The sequence below is a fragment of the Calypte anna genome, chromosome 5A (assembly GCF_003957555.1).
Source record: "Calypte anna isolate BGI_N300 chromosome 5A, bCalAnn1_v1.p, whole genome shotgun sequence".
Taxonomy (NCBI): Eukaryota; Metazoa; Chordata; class Aves; order Apodiformes; family Trochilidae; genus Calypte; species Calypte anna.
Genome location: NC_044251.1, coordinates 39,218,945 through 39,240,714, shown reverse-complemented (window position 1 = coordinate 39,240,714; position 21,770 = coordinate 39,218,945). Strand labels below are relative to the sequence as shown.

General features: G+C 38.6%; 1 protein-coding gene across 2 annotated transcripts in view; it reads right to left on the bottom strand.

Moving 5' to 3' along the window:
- Window positions 1-327: 327 nt before the first annotated feature.
- EXOC5 (exocyst complex component 5) overlaps window positions 328-21,770 on the bottom strand; it is a 29,753-nt gene continuing 8,310 nt past the window's right edge. Inside the window, exons 4-19 of one of the 2 annotated variants that reach the window (XM_030452033.1) lie at window positions 21,250-21,444; window positions 16,674-16,738; window positions 16,216-16,244; window positions 15,943-16,052; window positions 14,780-14,824; window positions 14,539-14,679; window positions 13,392-13,474; window positions 12,745-12,954; window positions 12,426-12,461; window positions 11,424-11,571; window positions 9,206-9,314; window positions 8,337-8,457; window positions 7,372-7,458; window positions 4,150-4,258; window positions 2,946-3,161; window positions 328-2,586 (exon numbers count right to left, since the gene is read on the bottom strand). In XM_030452033.1, the coding sequence (XP_030307893.1) occupies window positions 2,398-2,586; window positions 2,946-3,161; window positions 4,150-4,258; window positions 7,372-7,458; window positions 8,337-8,457; window positions 9,206-9,314; window positions 11,424-11,571; window positions 12,426-12,461; window positions 12,745-12,954; window positions 13,392-13,474; window positions 14,539-14,679; window positions 14,780-14,824; window positions 15,943-16,052; window positions 16,216-16,244; window positions 16,674-16,738; window positions 21,250-21,444 (1,893 nt within the window). In that variant the 3' untranslated portion in view covers window positions 328-2,397. The remainder of the gene's footprint in view (window positions 2,587-2,945; window positions 3,162-4,149; window positions 4,259-7,371; window positions 7,459-8,336; window positions 8,458-9,205; window positions 9,315-11,423; window positions 11,572-12,425; window positions 12,462-12,744; window positions 12,955-13,391; window positions 13,475-14,538; window positions 14,680-14,779; window positions 14,825-15,942; window positions 16,053-16,215; window positions 16,245-16,673; window positions 16,739-21,249; window positions 21,445-21,770) is intronic. The other variant, XM_030452034.1, reaches the window with a different exon arrangement.

The window sequence follows — 21,770 nt, the reverse complement described above, 5'->3', positions numbered from 1 at the left end:
ATGCTATAAGAGCTCTAAACTTAATTGTGAACTGTGAATTTTACTATTGAATTCAATGCCCCATCCCAATCCAACTTCTATTACAACATAAACTTACTGACAACATAGCCTCTAGAAAAAGAAATTGTTTCAGAATGTGCCCAGGGAGGTTTTTTTTGAAGAAAGGGGAAAGGGAAAGGTCACACCACTGCTCAATTTGATCAGTAAAATTACTTTTATTCCTTTTTTTTCTTTTTTTCTCTTTTTTTTTTTTTTTTAAATAGAAGGGCTTATACAATTGAGTATAAAGATATTTGAAGAACATGGAAATGAAATAAAAAAAAAATGTCTGGATGGAATTATTTTTATTGAGGAAGAGTTTACATACCTAAGTTTAAGTATTCACCTACATTTTGCTGGCTCTTCTTAACAGGCATAATGAAAATATTGCACTGAGCATATGCATGGAAAACACAGCTAATAAAGCAAGAAATATGGTAAATACATTTCATACAACCTGAAAATAATTCAAACAATCATACAACAAATCCTGAAGCACTTCTGTGATTTGCAGTCTTAAGATGATGTTCTCTGAAGTGCTTACAAATTGACACTTTTTTTTTTTTTTTTTGTAGAAAGATTTTGTATTGGTTAATAAAACCACAGCCTTAAAATCATTGGCTTTCAGTTACAGAGGTAACAGAGGTATCATCTGAATTCACATCAGAGCTTTTTGAAAAAAAATATGGCAGCAGTACAAGCATGTGCCTCCTCCAGTGTCCAAAACTCTTTGTGGCTTTGCCATGGCCAAGGAACAGAGCTACACAGCTCAACAAAGCAGCCAAAAACTCTTCCCAAATGCTTTGAGACAGCCTGGCATCCTTCCTCTTGTTTACTGATACAATGCTCTGCTATATACAAAATGAAGCAGAAGAACTTCCAGCTAACCAAGAGAAGCTCCACACAAGCCTGTCAATACTGACAACACCTGGGAAGTCATTGACAAGAGGAAAATTTTACTTGAGTGACCAGTAAATTTATAGAAATGCTGCTCTGAAGATGGGGGAGAAAGGAGTTCCCATAACACACGCTGAGCCCCGGGTAGAAATCAAGTGTTAGAGATGAGTTGCTCAGGGATGATGAAGGTCAGATTGAAGACACAAACCACAGCAGTTCCACTCTGTTCTCCACAAGAGCTTACTCTGAACAAAAGGTCTATTTACAAGGATTTTCAGCTGCTTGTGGAAAAGCTACCCCAGATGTTTCACACATCACCGTTGCATCACTTCACTCTATGCACACTATGGGTCCATCTCAGAAAAACCTTGAATAATTGCTGGAGCATAACAGGCATAAAAGTAGCCTGGCTCCAATATTAAAATAATGATTAGTGGAAAAGAAGCATTCACACACTTCAACATCTTATATTGCTCAGGCACTGAGGATCAATTATCTTCAGCACAGGAATTTTCAGCTGTAGGTTTTTACTAAAGCCACTGCCCATTCCTCCCACTTTTTCCCAATTTATTTACATACAAAAGAAGGAGAAAGTTCTCTTATATTAACCCAACAATGGGCACCTTCACCTTGTAATAAGAATGCCTAGACAAGGCAGCTGCATTTGTGTTAGGAGCAGATATAAAATTCAGTGTGCCAGTATCAAACAGAGACAAGAGTGTCAGATGGTGCCAATCAATTCTGGTGGGCCCTCAACTATCAGGTGCAAAAAAACAAACCTCAAAGAACAAAGCCAAAGAATCAAAAAAAAAAAAAAATCCAAAAGTTTTCACTGGTTTAGTGCTGTTTAGAATGCTACATAATGAATAAATTACATCCTTCTGGGATAGTGTTGCTTTTCCTCCTACATCTCAAAAGAAATTCCAAGCTAATTAATTAGAGCAAGAAATTACACTGAGCAGGATAACGTTTTAAATGAAAGAAATGACTTAGAAACACCAATCAAAGATAATTTGATTATGATTAGCTGTGCTGAAGTCTAAGTCATTAAAATTGATGGAAGAATGTTTTTACACTGGTCTATTCCATGTAATCCATTACCTACGCTATGCTCCGTGGTTCAAGTCTAACAAATGGGATCTGATAATTCAACATTGAAGTCTAAAATACTTCCAATGCACCACTTGCTCTCCTTGACCAACATGTTTCCAGTTAAAAAAAAAAAATAAATCAGTAGCAAGTAAATTTGCAATATTCTTCACCAGGAGAACTTTAGCTCAGAGGAAACATCATTCAGCTTTTAGCCTGCTCACCTCCTACTTAGTCATGTTTAAATATGGTTGCTGCTTTATTCCAGTCATTATCCCCCAGAAGTTATGACCATGGTCTGGTAAGAAATCATTCTCTGTGCTTTCTAACAACTGAGGCCTGCCCAAAGGTGCAACTTTGCTTTCCATGCTCTCAGCTGAAGTGACGACCAAGCCGAGCAGACCTATAATCCACACGCAGCTGAACAAAGGAGTGAAGGATGTTCTTGTCCAGGTTAGCAAGTTGTTCTCCAGAGCAAACTTGCTTTAAATTATCCGGGGCTACAACCAGGAGATTGCAAAGTGCATGCAAAGTATCAAAGAGTTGTAACACCAGTGCAATCTGTGGTTAAGAGAAAAAGAGAGACAGGTGTTAAGTGACAGAGTTGATTCAACCCAATGCCCACCAAGATTCTCAAAATGCTTCCTCCCCACTGAATATTTACACCCATCATTTTCTCCTCAATACTTCTTTAATGAATATATAGACAGCAAGCAAAAAAAAAAAAATGGTATCAGGAAACTGCTCTTGGAAACATTATAAAGAATATCTGGTACAGTAAGAGAACATAACATCAGTACATGAAATGCTGATGTCCACACAGAAACAAACTAATTTTATTAAGGAAAAAAGTCTGATTAAAACAGAGTCCTGCTACTAATTTCAACATGGCTGAACATCACCAGCTTGTACAAGCCTACCTTGAAGTCTTTGGCACACTTCCTATACTCAGCCACATCACAAATAGCCAACATGCCTCCCATGCAGCTGTAGGAGTATTGCTGTAGGTGCTCATAAATAAGCCGATGAAAACGAACTCCAAACTCCATCAAAACTGTGTCCACATTCTTACCATCCATAGAATTCCTAATCTTTTCCACTTGCTTTCTAACATAGCCACAGACTTTAACACAAGCCTAAAAAAAAAAAGCAAAAAAAAAGCCAAAACATAAAATCTAGCAACTTGCTAGAAATACGTTTTTCTCAGAGCAGCTTCCACATCATCAGGTAAACAGCACTCAGTCTTTAAGCCTCTTAAAACATCACTGAAATCAGGCATTTTCCAACTAATAATCTGCCTAGAGATTTTTATTTGCCACATAAAGATACAAAAACATGAGTAGAAAGATGGGTGAAAGCCAATAGTCAATTAAGTTAGAATTCATACCAGTTCAGAACAGTTTAATTTAGGCTTTTAATTCAAACAATGCTCAACCAAGGAGTGGGGAGGAGGGGGAAGTGGTCAAAAAAAAAACAAACCTCCTGTCATCTGCAATCATAAACCCCAATTAGCAGCCACACAGGCATCTTCATCCTTCCCACTTGGTACCAGACTCTGTGTCCTACTGCTCCACTTCTATCCCGACCTGCCTGCAGGCATTCAGGCAATCTCACCTCTGGTTCTCCACACCCCTCTGCACTGTTCCCTAAGGAAAACCAAAGGGAACCCAGCCCTGCAGCTTCTCAGCAGCCCACAGGCTGGGATTCAGGCAGATCCAGTGGTAAAGACAATGTTCTGAGGGAAAAAATGCTCAGGACATACCCATTGCTGCTTTGTCATGCTCTTGCCATTCTAAGAGGAAAGAAGCACCCAGCAACTAGAGTACCTGATAACTTATTTTATGAAGCTGATAGTTTAAAGCTAATTATCAGCTAAAACCTTGTTCCAAAGCTGGGACTCTTGGGAGGGTGACAGTTTTGTCCAGCACCTTTGGATTTGGGCCTGAAACCAGGTACAGAAGTGCTACTGTTTCTTTTCAGCTTGAGAAAAATACTGCACAACAGAGTTTAAAGATGGTTAGAGCCAAATGTAACAGTTAAGTAAACTGCTTGGTAAGGAGTATCTTTTCCATGGTAACACTTGTGAGCATCTGAGGCTAAAAAGGTGAGTTTTATTTTACTTACATTGGTATATTGAATCAACACATTGTTTTCATCTTCTGGTTTAAAATCTGTCTTCTTCTGCTCTGCAGCCAAGATGTGCTTCATCTGTCCAATCATACAATTCAGTGTCCTTTAAAGTTACAAATACAGACTGGGTTTTGAAAGGAACATTTTATTTTCCTTGATTTTTATTTTTATTTTTTAATATTTAAATATGCCAATATGATTCTGTGCAAAAGTAAGCAGCATAAAGTAATGAGAAACCCCCCCCACTACCTGACAATTGAATAATCTATAGAATATATAAGAAAGATGTGCTTTCAGTGTAAGAAGCAAGTGATGATAGATGTCAAAGGAAATACTTCATTTAACAGCACACACTTACAGGCACTCTTCTAAGTTGCAATGCAATCCTCTAACTAAAATGGAGCTTCTCCTCTCTGATCAGTTAGAAAGAAGAGAATCAGGAAAAAAAAAAAAGCCCAGAATACCTTAACAACCTTAAAAACTCTTTCCTCCAAGTTCTGTGGTTTGAAGCACAGCACCAGCATGCTGGGCAGCTATTTTTAAAAGGGGCACATTAATTGTAAGGTAATCCGTTCAAATCCAGCTCTTCAGAAAAACTGGATAGCATTCTTCAATGCAGCAGGAATCTGACAGCTGAAGGAAGCATTCCAAAGAGTTTAGCAGAATTGGATCACATCGTGTGTTACTCAGAAGCAAGAACCAGAAACCACTTAGAAAATGGAGAGGACAAAAAAACCAAAACAAAACCAAAAACCAACAAAACAGAAAAAAAAAATCCCACAAAAAACGAAAAGCCTCTTCCTTTGCCAGAGCCTGGTGTTTCTTTTGTTCTCAGAAACCTAATACTTTACAGTGTCATTTATTTCTGCAGGATTTATTTTTCCAGAACATTATCTCAGGTCAAGACCTTGGTTCACTTTAAGTACAAACTAAAGGTCTAACAGCAAAGCAGCCAAGAGAGGCTGCCTGACTCCCAGTGCCCACCTTTGGAAAGAACCTCTCACTCTCTTCATCTCTTCTTCAGCCCCCTCACTGCTCTAACCTCTCCAAAATTAAAAAAAATTACAAACAAACAAAAAAACAGTCAAGGCCATGCCAGGCCTTGAAGGATTCAATTTGGGGTGAGGGGGAAATATATCCAAAGAGGGAATAAACTTCTTTTCTCTGTGTAGAGCTCAGACTTGAATTTCACGTGTACTTCACTCAACAATCTACTTACCAACAGAAATTTAAAAGAAATTATATCTTGCATTCTCCTCAATTTCTACTTTCAATAAACACTCCCAGAGGCTGTTTACTGAAAGAAAACCAGTTGAACTAATTTTGTTTGGCTAATAAATCACTTTTACAGAGGCAGACAATTGCTGTGAATGCCATTCTGGAGCCTGCTATTGGACTTTTTCAGATCGGATAATGTTGAAACCATCAACATTGAGAAATTTGCTTTGATTTTTAAAAGTAGATGATTCCTTTAAGCAAGACAATCAATTCTCAGCAGCAGTGGCACCACAAAGTAGCATGTAAGCAGGGACAAAAACATTTCACACGTAACGTTCAGCTTAAGCCTAATCTCTCTTTTTATATGTGCCAAAGCACAAGTTTGGTTTTTTTTAAAGTCTCCATCCACAAACCTTTGAAAACCCCATTTTCTAAAAGGGACTTGTTCTCTTAAGTCTTACTATCACTTTTAAGTGATTATTTTACACAAACAAAATATTGTAATGCTGATGACCAACCTATGGTTGAAAAGGAGACTGAGGGGTGACCTCATCAATGTTTTCAAATATGTAAGGGGTGAGTGTCAGGGAGATGGAGTTAGGCTCTTCTCAGTGATGACCAGTGATAGGACAAGGGGTAATGGGTGTAAATTGGAGCACAGGAGGTTCAAGTTGAATATTCAAAAAAATGTTTTTCCTGTAAGGGTGACAGAGCCCTGGAACAGGCTGCCCAGGGGGGTCGTGGAGTCTCCTTCACTGGAGACATTCAAAACCCGCCTGGACACGTTCCTATGCGAAGTGCTCTAGGTGGCCCTGCTCTGGCAGGGGGGGTTGGACTAGATGATCTTTCGAGGTCCCTTCCAACCCCAAGGATTCTATCTATGATTCTATGATTCTATGCCTGTCTACAGCTAAGCTTATGGCCTCAGTGGCTCAAGGATTTCAAACTTTTTTTTGACCTCTAAGAGCACTTCCAGCAGAAGCAGCTAAAATCTCAGTTGCCACTTCCAGATCCTCTACCTCCACCTTTCCTTTTCCACCTCCAGAAAACATAGGGGCAAAACCCATACCAAATCTCTTCATCATCTCTCTGCAGAAAAAGCACCCAGTAGGACACAAATGCAGTGCCTGCTGTTCCTACACAACACTGCTCTTGTCCCTCTCCAGCATGGTGTGATCCTAACAAAAACCTCTATAATAATTCACAGAGTGCCCCTTGTTACTCACCAGATGGCTAATTTCTTTTAATGCAGTGAGAAAACTGGCACAGAAGTCTTAGGTAACATGTTCTAGCTTGACTCATGCCACCTTGATATATGGGAACACTCCATGCTTCCCAGACCAAAGCAGAACATCACACAACAGCTCCATTTCCTAATATTAAGCTTGTTATTTTGTTATTTGCCTCTGCTGCAAAAAGGCTATGATTTTAATTTACAATTTTTATAGCTATCCTCTCATTTTTATTTGCAGAAATGGAAAAAAAAAAAAAAAAAAGATTAAATGAGTCACAACCTCAAAGCAAGTCAATGTCAGAATCAAAATTATTCCAGGCCTACAGACTTCTATGACTTGGTTTAATCCACAGCACTGCACAGATTGAAGCAAATCATCTAACCTATTTTTGTCAAACTTTGCTCCTCATGGAAATCCTGCAAGTCTTTAACCCATTTCAATCATCACTCCTCCTTTAAAGGAGAAAACAGTTTCAGACAATAAGGTAAAACTGAATTATTGCACTCTCTCAAACCAACCAAAATCCTTTAACGCCCATACAAAACTATTTATGGCCCAGAAATCTGCCATGGAAAATATGACTCTCTAAATAATAAAAAAAAATAAATCTAAATTTCCTATGCAAAATCATGCATATTTATGGATTAAAATTTTTAAAATCAATTTTGTGTTCAGAAAATTCATCTTCTGCTTAAAAGGAAACCTCATGCACATCCCAAAGGAGTTTTACAAGAATTAACAGAAAGTTGAAATCTCTACTTGCCTATCAATGCCCATATCCAGCTTCACTTCCATTTGTTCTATGATGTCCTTCTTCTTCTGAAGGCATTCAGATAATTTAGGAGAAGAACTGCAGAAGTATAAAGGGTTGGGTGTGTGTTAAAACATCAAAACAAATTTGTCTGCTGGCTTTCCCACTTGAAACAGGACTTTGTCAAGATTTCCCATCCATCAGACAGGACTGGTTTGGTGGCTTCAGAACAACAAACCAACAGCTTAAACATCCACCTCACCCTGAAAAGGACTTGCTGAGAGCTAATGGGTAAAGCTGAGCCCCAAACCTGCCCTAATCCTGGTCTGCAATGCTGATCTAAGGATCAAGTTGTTTCTTTTCCTTCCATCCTTCCTTTTCATCCTTCCCTTCCTTCCATCCTTCCTTTTCATCCTTCCCTTCCTTCCATCCTTCCTTTTCATCCTTCCCTTCCTTCCATCCTTCCTTTTCATCCTTCCCTTCCTTCCATCCTTCCTTTTCATCCTTCCCTTCCTTCCCTCCCTTCCTTCCTTCCTTCCTTCCTTCCTTCCTTCCCTCCCTTCCTTCCTTCCCTCCCTCCCTTCCTTCCTTCCCTCCCTCCCTTCCTTCCCTCCCTCCCTTCCTTCCCTCCCTCCCTCCCTTCCTTCCTCCCTTCCCTCCCTTCATTTCCTCCCTTCATTTCCTCCCTTCATTTCCTCCCTTCATTTCCTCCCTTCCCTCCCTTCATTTCCTTCCTTCCCTTCCTTCCTTCCCTTCCCTTCCTACACTCTTGGAGCTCCCTCTCTCCCAGAGTTCTTCAAGGTACCAACATTTCTGACTTCTCTTCTTCTCCCTCTCATAACAGAATTTTATCTTGCCACAACATGAAGCTAAACCACTACAAGAATAAACTCCTCTTAACAAAGAAGAATGAAAAATAATGCTTTCTGCACCAGAAATGACCATTCATAAAGGAAATGCTAACCAAAGGAAGGTACCTGATCAATGGCATCAGATGATCATTGAATTGCTTGTCAAATAAATGGAAAATAGTATTGGCCTGGTGGACAACATCCAAGAAATAGAGATTTGCATTCTTTGAGTCAGAAGAGGGGATGCCTAAAGCAAAGAAGGTTTCATTAGGATTGAGTTGATAGGTAGTCCTTATAATTAGCATGGTGATTTTTAAAAAATATGCACAATTCTCCTATGGATGCTAAAATCACAGGCCTAAAGTTTACAAAAAAATTACTATGGTGCCATTTATAAAATACCTCTCATATCTATATCAGGTAATAACCAAAAGCACTGAAATATTCTGGGTTTAGAATTTCTAATATAAAATGGAACAGTCAATTTAAATATTTCTTCAGAACATGAGTTTTATGCTTTCGTGTAGAAAAGATAATTTCTATCTGTCAAGATTTTACCTTCCTTAGTTTTTTAGTCATTAGAATTAGCAGTTAACATTTAGTCATTAGCAGTTTTATTACTGTCATTCTTTAAAGTGCACAGGTAAACAAACAAGCATGGAATTCCTATAAAATGCAAGCCACTAAAATTTAATATAAAAATGTTCTATTAAGGCACAGAGAACAGTTAAGAGGTAGGGAGTGCTGATGCCCCAGTTTCTGTGACACCAATGTTTTTGAAGACAGAAGCATGATTCCACCTGTGCATCAATACCTGAAATGGAAGTTACACTTTGGAATCCATTAAATGCTGACTCCTAAATACACAAAACAAAATCTCATTTAACCAACACACGCTGACCTAGGCCAATCGATAAGGCACAGCAAGGACCTGCAAAGATCATCTGTACAAAAAGGCCAATGAGATTAAAATACTCAGAAAATATCATACTCACCAGCAAGGCCTGTTTCTAAAGCATAATCAATGTGTTCAGTACATAAGAACTCTACAAGCATAGAAAAAATTCTGAAAGCATTCTTCGGTAGGTCAGATGGATCAGAGAGCTTTAAAGACAAGAAAAAAAATATCCTAAAGGTCAGTTCTACATACATTTGAAAATTTATCTGGTATTGCATAAGGATAAGCTTAAAAGGTAACAAGTATTCCAAAATAATTGGAAGAAAAGTACCCATACAGAGAAATATTCACAAACTGCATTAAGTATCAATAAACCCTTCAGCATCAGTAAGGAAACTGAAGCTAGCACACCCCAGGATGCTACAAAAAACAAATATAAACTTGTTTTTAATAACAGTAATAAACATAATAACAACTAACAGCTTCCACTGTAATAATTAACAGTCCCTAAAACACAATTGTTCAGCTCTAATCCCAGGAATTACCACTGGATGCTGGACAATGTATACAGAACAGATGACTCTGTCCATACCTTGCCTCTTTTCCTCTTTTACTAAACTTCTGCTACTGAATACAGAGACAGGACACTGGGTTACATGGACCCAGTGCAGTTGTTTTTTCCTCACTGCCACAGTACTGCAGAAAAAATAATACAGACTGAACCTCCACTGCACTTACCACAGTTCAGCTGGAGTCAATGGAGCATGAAAATTTTTATTAAGTGAAGTAATGCCCACGTGTACACAGAGCATCTGTGCCTTCATGAGCTGTGAGCAACATGGGATTCTGGACAGCAACCTGTCAGTAAATCCTTTTTCTAAAGAAAAACATGACAAGGCTTTTGCCCACAAGAAATGCAGCTTTGGTTTTTAAGGAATTATGTCAAGACTTTGTGAAGTTAGGAGTAAGAAAGATTACAATTGCAATTTAAGTTATGTAAAAACACTTGAAAGATTTCTGCTGTGTTGCCACAAGAAAAAAAAAGACAAAAAGACAAACAAAACAGGGACACAAATATTTCCAGACATTGACCTATTTCAATACAGGGTTACATTTAAATTGCCAACTTGCTTTTCTTAGCAGCCACAGTTGGGGCAGACAGTGTTCCTGCATGCATCTGTCATATGATATAAATATTCCAATTAGTTAGCCAGGGATTGTGCATGGTGAGTTTCCCTGAGCACAAACAAAATCCTTGCAGCCTGTATGATAATGGTAAACTTGCAAACCTGTAATTCTAAAAATCTCACGTGCCAAGATCCATTTAGCACTGGTTTCCATCCCAATAGATAGAATTGTTTTGAGACAGAGTATAAAAAAAAATCTCATCACAGCAGGAAATTAAAAAATAAAAAAGTTGTGCAGAAGTGGAAAAAGTTCATATTATTTATTTAACAACTGTTTCTAACACTGCCATATTGAGAAAAATAATGACTGACCTGCCTTTCTTATAGTCAGTGACTCTCACCAGTAGGAAACTGGTCATCCCAGTGGGTACTGGTAACAGTGCTCTATCTGTATTTTCTATTAGCTTTGGCCCCTCTAAGTATATAAATTATTAAAACTTCTAAATATCAAAAATGGTAAGTTTTTCTGCACTAAGCTAACATAGAGGCATTAAAATTACTAAGTAATCACTGTGTTTAGCTAATAAAAAAATCCCTAGCATTTAAGTTTGCAATTATATTTCAAGGGTTTTCCTTTACAATGGAGTACCAGACAAACAGTAATTGATAGGCAGTAAAACCAGTGATTTAATCAGAACAAAACCACTTTTTTTTGTTAGACTAAAGCAGTTAAGGAACAGTAGAGATTTACAATGGTAAACCACATTAAAGATTATTCCTCACAGCATTTTATTGGTGATATTCTATAATGCTAGAAAGAAATAGCACACACCACAGGAAAACAACTGTTGAGCTATTCTCAGTATTTTTAAAGCAGGAAAAACAAAATACACTAAGGGTCTCTGCTATCTGATTTAGTAAAAAAAGGAATGTAGGCAGTAGGCTTTAACCATCCTCACTTGTTCCAAAACCAGACAGCATTAAAAACTACAGAATACAACTCAATTCACATTTAGAAGCAAGCTCTAAGCCTTCCCCATGACCCTGATCAGTAAAAAAGACAAGAGAATTCATTTGTTTACTAAAGTCCTTCCTTTCTTCCTATCACACTTAATTAAATTGAACCTCCAGATTTAATTTCACACACAAAATTGTAGCACTAATGGAGCTCATGGGAAGCAAACTTACCCTGTGACATCTTTCAAAGGCTTGTTTAGTTTCTTGCAAAAGGTTAACCACCACTTCTTGTGACAGAAAAGTTTCTCCATGTGTGTCAATACTTGGCCCCAGTGGTAAGTTTGTACGTTGCCTTATTCTCTCTTTGAGGTCTTGAATGCTAGAACAGAGATATAGCAAAAGAAGATTTCACTGGATGGAAATTTTGATGTTCAAACTCAACAAGGATTTAGGATATTTAGCTGTTAACTTAAAACAGAACCCAAGACACAGTTTAGGATACACAAGCATTAATGCAGTCTTGCAAGCTTAAAAAAAAAATTGCCAGTAAACACAAAACTACCACCTCTTGATCCCATGGTCATCTGTGTTCTACCATGGGATGTTCACACCATGGGAGCAGCTATTTCCCATTGTGGAATTAAAGTCATTTCAATTGACAAAGTTCAGCCTCCAAACACTTTCACATTGTACTTTCAAAACACCAATTGCAGCTTTCTACCTCATCCACACCCACAAATCCTTCCATCATCATCCACTGTATCTCAGCAGTCCTGATTGAGTCAAGCATGCTTCAACACATATCCATGCATGGAACAACCCATACAGTCACTACAATCAATTTAATTTTCCCCAAGAAAATTAAATTTTCATCTGCTTTTAAACTCGTTTCATTGCTTTGCTGCTGCAGTTGTCTCCAAGTCACTGCTCACTCCTGACACACTGAACCCAGTAGCTCTTTGAAAGGTGCAGTTATCACCTCTACTTCTGTTTTAATCCTTCCTTTCCCACTTCTCACTAGTCCTTTACTAAGAGTTTCCCTGGCCTGAGGATAATGAAGTCTTGTTTTACCTTTCTCTAAGTCCATTGCATCTTCTGGACTCATTAAGAGCTTTCTCACTGATATTGCTATGGGCTTTTCCCCTTCCTAGGTCTTGGGAGGGGACCACAAGACCTGGGCAGGTGAAAAAAAATGTATGCTTTTAGATACACACATATACATGCTTTAGGTACCTTAATTTTGCTTCAGTCCTTTTGTGGATCTGGATCCTAAGTTGAAACATAAGTTTAACTGGTATTTTTCATTTCCCATGAGTGTAGAAATACCATGCATCACCTTTCCCACGTCTAGCAAGAGCAATACACTTTTTTTTTTTTTTTTAGCAGAAGTTAACACAAAGTGGTAACAAAATTACAAAAAGCTGCAGGTCATTCTAGAAGCCCGCATTTCTGCAGTTCATCAGTGTGCATCTGACATGGCAAATGCAATGTTTCTCCCCTTAACCACCTCCCTTCCATTTGAAAAGTCCAAAAGTTGACAGAAGAAACTTACCCTCCAGTGCCAATGGATCTCTTCTGGTGGTTTTTGGAATCATAATAGCGTTGCAGAATCATTGCACTCCTGCTTTTCAAATACCCAATTTCCACCTCAATGTAATTCTCCAAGTAGGAAATGAAAATGGATTTGATAAGCTTAGACAAGAAAGTCTGCTTATCAGTACCCAAGTTAAATTCCATCAATTTGCTTGAAAGATTAGTAGTTCTTTATGCAACAGAAACAAAGAAGGGGAGAGGAGGAGAAGGTTGAATTTGTATGAATTAAAGCATTACATGTTTGTAAAGTACACAGCACAACAGAATCCTGACTGCAATTAAGGCTTCTAGCAGGCTTTACATTTAAGAATGTCACATAATTCACCTTTAATTACACACAGTACAACTGCAGCCACATGAGTTGCCATCTGGAGGACTGGCTTTTGCAGAGTTTAAGTTACTCTCAAGAGATCACTTCAGTAAACACCTCTCACTAAAAATAATAATGGCAATTTTGAATTTTGTTTTGCAAAGCTCAGTGGCCATTAAATTTTTTCAGTTTTCATGAGAAATCTAGGGGTTTGGCTTCTCTTCCTAGATCTTGATAATAAATCAACCTCTAGCAAAAGGATATCTACAATAACTTAGTCATCAATATACAAATACCTTGTATATAAATCATAGAGATTCTTAAGATATTGTTCTGCATCTGATTTCCTGTGTTCTTCTAGCTGGTCCTTCACATAAGTCTGCAAAATTTGGGTACATCTGTTAGAAGATTAACCAGCAACCACAGGTCATACTCACTACTTGCTAGATTGTATGTAATTTACTGCAAAACGTGTATCTTTAAGGTAATTCATCTATTCTTTGGTTTTAATCTCTAATTTACAGATCCTATATTATCTACAGATAGAGTTAAATGCCCCTTTTAAGGAAAAATATTGTTTAAGAATACAAAGCTTTTGCATGCAGAGCAAAGACAAAAGACAGATTGCTTTCAGTACTTGCTTGACCAATAAACACAAAATCCCCTCTTTTTAAGAATCAAAAGCACCAGAAGCCTGGGGCATTTTTGCAGTTGACAGTAAGTAAAGGAGATGCTTACATATTTGCTTATCATAATACATACACAAAGCAGATAAGCTTAGAGCCTGCTTGATATCAAGGATTTGGACAAAAAAATATTATTTACCATAAAACACTAAGTAAAAACTGACACAAAAATTTGGTGTTGAAACACAAGCTCAGTCTTTACACTATAAGGAGAATAACACCTACAATGAAATTGCTTTTTGCAATTAACAGCCTTGTTCTTGACTTTATTTGCAGGATGGAAAACTATTCCAGACTTTCATAGAAACCCAGCTTTAGCTGTGAGGCAGTGTTCACAACATAAGATATTTTTTCTTTTTCAATGCTAATCTCACACTGGACATGGACTTCCAAGAATGAACAGAATAAATATACTTAATAAATATGGAACATCCTTTCCTGACATATTCTTGGTAGGTGGCATACAGAAGAAATCTAATATGCTTATGACATCCTGTGAATCAACTAATGAACACACCAATTCCCTTATATTACATATAGAATTTGAGTCTTTTGGGGCACTTTTGAGTGCCTTGTATTCAGAGTTTATTTGATACAGACTTGATCAACTGTCTAAATTGTTAGTGAGCAAACAGCTGTGAATCTACATGATTATACAAGACTAAAAATACTGTAATTTCTCAATTTTTTTACTAGATGCAATATTTTAGATTACAAGTTTCCCCAATGAGCTTCAACATTTTAAAATTGAAAATACCTGAAGTTTAACTTCAAAGATATTTTGAATGAGTTTGGCTAGCACAGTCTCTGGATTGCTAAAGACTTCTCCAACTTGCTTATTCACTCGCTGGCAGAGAATGGCTGCATCTTCAAAGACATCATTCCTCAGGAATGCACCCTAAGGGTTTTAGAAGTACATGACAAAATGCATTGACAACAAGCTTTCTGTTTAAATAAAACAACACCCAGAGAGACACACGTAAAACAAAATGCATTACCTCTTGACACTGCTTTATGTACACATCAACACAATGGGAATAGCCCTATGGAAGGAGAAAAATAATTCAAGGTTAAGGCAGGTTTTCCATGCATTTTACAGGATAAAATCAAGCAAATCCGACCTCCATGGAAAAGTTACTGGGAAAAAAAAATAAACTAGCCACCAGAACTATTTCAAATGTATTAGTCACTATGTAACTTCACTTCTCACCACTCTACATGGATATACAATAGAGGTTTCAGCACTCATTCTCAAGCATGAAAGCAATTTCACAGACACAGGCAGACACACAAGCAGACACACAAGCAGACACACAAGCAGACACACAAGCAGACACACAAGCAGACACACACACAAGCAGACACACACACAAGCAGACACACACACACACACACAAGCAGACACACACACAAGCAGACACACACACAAGCAGACACACACACAAGCAGACACACACACACACACACAGACACACACACAAGCACACACACACACACACACACACAAGCAGACACACAGACACACGCAGACACACACGCAGACACACAGACAGACACACAGACAGACACACAGACAGACACACAGACAGACACACAGACAGACACACACGCACACAGACACACACACAGACACACACAGACACACACAGACACACACAGACACACACAGACACACACAGACACACACAGACACACACAGACACACACAGACACACACAGACACACACACAGACACACACACAGACACACACACAGACACACACACAGACACACACACAGACACACACAGACACACACACACACACACAGACACACACAGACACACACACACACACACAGACACACACACACACACACAGACACACACACACACAGACACACACAGACACACACAGACACACACACACACAGACACACACACACACAGACACACACACACACAGACACACACCTGGCTCCTGACACTGTCTCCAATCCAACAGCAGCCTGCTTTATTCCCCTCCACTTGATTTCAGATGGAACACCTCAATATTTCTCAAGTTATTACATGTTATCTGAGTCAGTGGTTGTGCCCATACAAATATCTTCACTGAAAACAGGCACTTATCTTATCATGGGTTAGTTTATTTCTGTATTTAAATTAAAACCCCTCAACTTTTACCTTAAAATGAAGCAAAACTGCTGCTACTTCTCTCATTCTGGAGATTTCACCTCTCCGTTGTGCACTGGTGAACTCTTGAATTAGCTGGCACTCTAAATCATGGTATTTACCTGGAGAGGAAAGGGGATAACAACAACAACAACAAAATAATCATCAGGCCAGGGTAATACTAGCACTGACAAAAACTGTAATACTCACAGTATTGCAAACTTTTCAAATCACTTTTAACAACTCAAATATAGGAATATGGGTAGAACTGGGAAGATAACTTACTTGCTATCTTTGATTTTACTTCAGAAAACCTGTTAAGAAAAAATAACATGATTAAATTCAAATCCACATGGCAAGAGAAATCACAGATATCCTACAATATGATGACACTCTACTTAAATATGAAAACATGTGACACCAAGACAACAGAATAGTTAGATGCTTTCTATCCATAAAAACCTAAAAGCATCCAATTCCAATCTAGCATTAAGCCAGCACAGCAAAATTATCCCATTAAAAGTCTGCTAAGCAGTTTAGGATGTGTATATGTAAAGATGATCCCACAACATGACTCTGTGAACACAAATTTGAGAATAGGAGAGAGAAATAAGCACACAATCCATCTGAATAGCTACATGAATCACCAAGTAAAGCAGCAAGAAAGCAGACAAGGGAAGCATCAAAAAATTATAGCTATGTGAAGATTTTTTTATTTAAAATATGTTAAGACAGAATTTTACCTGTCAAAAGGCAGTTCCTGTGCAATCAAATGCAGTTTCTGAATAATATCAGCTGCCTCTTTAATCTGTTAAGAGTAAAGCATGACAGAATTATTACAGAAGGTCTGATCATGGGTTATTCCTTTCCTCCCCCTCCACTGTCCAATATTCATACATACAGCTCCTACTTCTCAAATTCACTGAGTTGCTGAACCAATGGAAGAGATGACCCACTTATGCACTTTTGTGATGCTTAAGGTATATTTTTTCTTTAAAAATAAAATCATATAGATTAAAACATGATTTAAAAAGTCACCTGCTGTATGTTCTCATTGGGAGTGTCTGTGTAGGTATCTGAGGTACCTGGATAAATAACTCACTGTGCCAGTACAGCTTGCAGACCAACAATCCCTCAGGGCTGATTAGATCAGAAGGTGGCTAGAGAAATCTCATCAAACTTTGCACCCTTACATTTGGGAAGAAAACATAACTGTAACAGAGAGCTGACTGAGCTGCAACATTATACTTTACAAGGGATTAGGATAAAAGTCTTACTGACTCACACCCAACCAGAAGAGATCTCTGCTTGAACTCAGAAGTGGAATGGAGAGCAATCCCTTCAGACATGTCAGAAAAAGCACCAGGGAGTTCTTTGTAATTGATGATATTAGCTGTATAACTATATCCAAAAAAGCTGTGACAGTGCTTGTCATGGAGAGGAGAGGGAAGGGGAAAAGGAGGTCACAGCCAGGCAGAGCTGGGGTACCTCACATTCTCCCAAGGAAGGAGAAATAGAAGAATTAGAAATAGAAATTATAAACTGAGGTCCAAACAAAGATCAAGGAGGGATTAGTTAATCACCCATTTACAAAATAAAAATAGTTGCAAAAATACAAGAGTAGTGCAGCATGCAAATTTCTGCTCTTTCCAGGACAGCAAAACCTTGTGTCATTTATTCCTCTGCATGGGGAACAAACCTGGTCAGTGGTCAGTCACTCTTTCACTAGGTTGATGAAAGCCATAGGAAACACATTGGAAAATGCTGGGAATACAGCTGGTTGCAGCTGCAGTTCATTGGATTTAAGCACACAGGGGGTTGGCTGGTCCAAACGGAACACAGCTCTGGGATGGTTTTACAGGATGGCACCTTGGGGAGGGGGGTGAAAACTCCAGGTACCAAATTCAAGTAAAACGTTTATAAGCTGCCACAACAGAGAACATGGAAAACAAGCAGTTTATCTTGTTCCTCCTGTTTGCTGTGTTCCAGGGAGATTGAATGAGAGGAAAGGAAGGGATTCTGCCCCTGTACTCAGCGCTGGTGAGGCCACAGCTTGAGTCCTGTGTCCAGTTCTGGGCCCCTCAGTTCAGGAAGGAGATTGAGGTGCTGGAGCAGGTCCAGAGAAGAGCAAGGAGGCTGTGAAGGGATGCAGCACAAGTCCTATGAGGAAGGGCTGAGGGAGCTGGGGGTGTTGAGGCTGGAGAAGAGGAGGCTCAGGGGAGACCTCATCACTCTCTACAACTCCCTGAAAGGAGGTTGGAGCCGGGGGGGGTTGGGCTCTTTTCCCAGGCAACTCTCAGCAAGACAAGAGGGCAGGGTCTCAAGTTGTGCCAGGGGAGGTTTAGGTTGGAGATGAGAAAGAATTTCTTTCTGGAGAGGGTGATCAGGCATTGGAATGGGCTGCCCAGGGAAGTAGTGGATTCTCCGTGTCTGGAGATATTTCCAAAGAGCCTGGATGTGGCACTGAGTGCCATGGGCTGGGAACTGCAGTGGGAGTGGATCAAGGGTTGGACTTGATGATCTCTGAGGTCCCTTCCAACCCAGCCAATTCTATGATTCTATGAAACCCTGTTCTCTCACCTATTGGAGCAGGCTGGGATGAAAACTTTTCCAGACTACACCAAGACAGAGCACAAGCATCACACTAGGTGGGTTGTTCAGCAAAAACGGGGACTCTCAAAGTCCATTCCACTTACTCAGAGCAGCTTATGCTTGAACTGTCAGCTCACAATAGCCTCTTAAGTCAAAAGCAGCTATGCTCCTCAAATAAATCCAGGGAAACAGCAGTTATTTCTATTAGATTACAGCAACCTTAATACCTAACAATTGGGATCAATACTGATGTCATCAGAATAGTCTACATAGCAGTTATTCACCTGTTATTCAGTAGTTATTCACTCATGCTACAAAAAAAAATATAAAGAACAAAACACCCTAGAAAGGCAACAATTTTGTCTCCTCAATCACACAATAGCTCTTAACTAACTTTAGATTTATTGAAATCAGGGCCTTTTCTCATGCACAAGAGAAGCCATGACAAATCAGTTCTCCATGGTTTCTGCTTAAAATCCAGACATATTTAATTTTTAATTGAATCAGGCTTCTGTAAACTATTAAAATAAATATATATTATGTCAAATACAACTTTAAGGCTATAACATATCTGGGAAAAAAATCTGAAAAATCCTGATCAAATAATAGCAAGAGATAACTATCACAGAATAGTTTTATGAACAAGTTAAAAGACATAGCAGGATGATGTTGAGTACAGAACAAAGTGAGGAAAGGATGTGAGAACAGTAAACACAAACACAAGACAATGTTATTAGAAATTGCTCAGTATGACTGGCAGAAAATAATGTTGGAAGCAACAACTTGGTTGTAGGAAAAAAAAGAGGAATTTAAGATTTTAAGAACAGGCACTGCTGATAGGAAAAAACTTTGTTGTAATTCCTTTCTTGGCTCTTTCACAGTATCCCTGCCCTCAATGTCTCAAAGAAAAACCCACACTAGTAAGGAGTGACATGGTACAAATAAATTAATCATACCATCCTAGAAAACCTTGTCTGTAACTCACATCAGCTCAAAGATCAGAAAACAGTAACAAAGCATTAGGGTTTTGCAGTTAAGAATATCTGTTACTATCTCATTCTTTGGAATTATTTTTAGTTCAAAAATGCCCTAGGATGTGATAGCACATGTCTGGGCAGATCCTGTTAAACACACTGCTTCTATTTACTATTAACTAGGAGGCCAAAATTACAGAAGAGTAACTGGACTGAAATTACTCTCAGTAAGATAATTCATATCCAGAAAATCTTGTTTGTGTTCCCACACACTTCCTCTGCAGACTGGCACAAGACTTCTTGGCTTTTACTACACTTGTCTTTCTCCAGATTTGCTAAGTATCTTATTCTTCCAGGTATACAACGATTACTATACCAATTTCCAGGTTTACCCCACTTGTCCAACAGTTTTTTCATATTCCTCAAAAGAAAGTATTACAAAACTAAGTTAGAATTGAAGTGAAAGTTGAATTCTACATGAGACTCTTCAGCAGAAATAAATACTCTTTTAATTAAGCTTTGTTATTTACCATGTTGCTATGAAGTGTTTTTAAAATACTATTTAACACTATTAAGAGTTTTATTTCTAGGTCAGGGAAAAAAAAATTATGCAGACCCAGAAAAGGGTGTCTAGAGAAGAACTTTTATTATGTTGAGATCTTTCTGTTTTCCTTAGAAATCAGAGATGTTATTTGCTCCCTCTTTGACAAGGGCAAACTATCTACTGGCAATTACCATATATCCACAGACCATGAATCAAAAGTCACTAAGCAATTGACTTCTTGGGAATACAACTACACAAAATGATCATTTTTTTCAATTCCCAGAGAGATACCTTCAGCTCAGTAGAGAGGGGATGACTATTAACCTATTCTCAGATCCTTTATGAGCTACATTTGAAGCACATATTTCTTGCTGAATGTGCAAACAAAAATGTTATTGCTGTTTCCACACACTGTAATTTTTTTCCTGGCATACAATCATTGCACTGCACAGAATTTTAGGAGAGAAGGAAGATTTTTCAGGACACATCTCAAAAAAACCCAAACAAAATAAACCAACCCCAAACAAAACCCCAAACCAACATCTTTACTTATCTTTCAAACTGCATAGGAAAATCTACTATGTGCTCTTTTGCTTACAACTGAGCATTTTCCCTTCAGTTTATTTCTATTAGCCACACCATTCAGAATATATCTGCTTCATGAACATACTCTTGGAGCACAAGGAAAAAAATAAAAAAAGCTTTAACATTTCTTTGAAGTTTTCGTGCCTGCTTCCTCTAAATTCAGAGGGTGGAGACATAACCACAGGACTATACAAAGCTCAAAGGCATGCTGTGACAAAAAGGTATCCAAGGCCAGTGGACTGACCCAACAGACTAAAGTTTCACAAAGAAGTTGTATTCAGAAACGTTCTGCATTACAGGGTGGATCTGAGGCAAGGGGTTCAAAAGAAAAAAGGCAGATAGCAAAAGCACTCTTAAGTTGCCCTCCCAGCCCTCCTCAAATCTCTGATAATTTCATAAAGTGAAAAATGCCAACGTTGCCACATTAAGCATCACTGAATACAAATGCTTTATCAGCAATCTGCAGCCCAGTGTTGTTAATTTACATTTCAGAACAATGAAACCTTAACAAGTCAGTCACTCAGTGGTTTGAAGTCTGACCATGGTAAGTCATGGTAGCAGCTTGTAATTAGGGCAGTACTGCTTATTGCTTTGAACTGCTTTCATCCCGCTGACAGCTCTTACCTTTTCAGAGTTTGTAAAAACATCAGACTTCAGCTCTCCATCCAGAAACTCATTAAAGTATTTCATCAGCTTCTGAGCCTCCACAGCCCGTTGCCGTGGCGTGTTTACCCCCTCCAGTTGGTCACCAAGGTGACAGACCTTGGTTGCTACATAGCTGATGTGCTCATCTAGTTCTTGGAAATGTTGGAAGGCAACCTGGGAGAAGATAGACAGGGACACAAAATTCAGGGTTTCCGTTTACTCTGCTTTAGGAAACACTACATTTATTTCAGTAAGAAGCACAGGGGATGCAGGCAACAGCTTAGCAGGTCCTGTGCCTCAGAAGCATTAAGGGCACACAACTGCCTGAAGCTCAGGGTCTCCCTTTAAACTTTTTGTGGACTCACTACTTTCAGAATAGTTAACACTCATTAATGGAACATGCAGATCAGTTCTCTCCTTTGACAAGGCAAACTGTTTTCCATCAAACCCTCTTTATTTTTACCTCAAACAGCAGCATGCTGTACCAAGAAATGTTAATA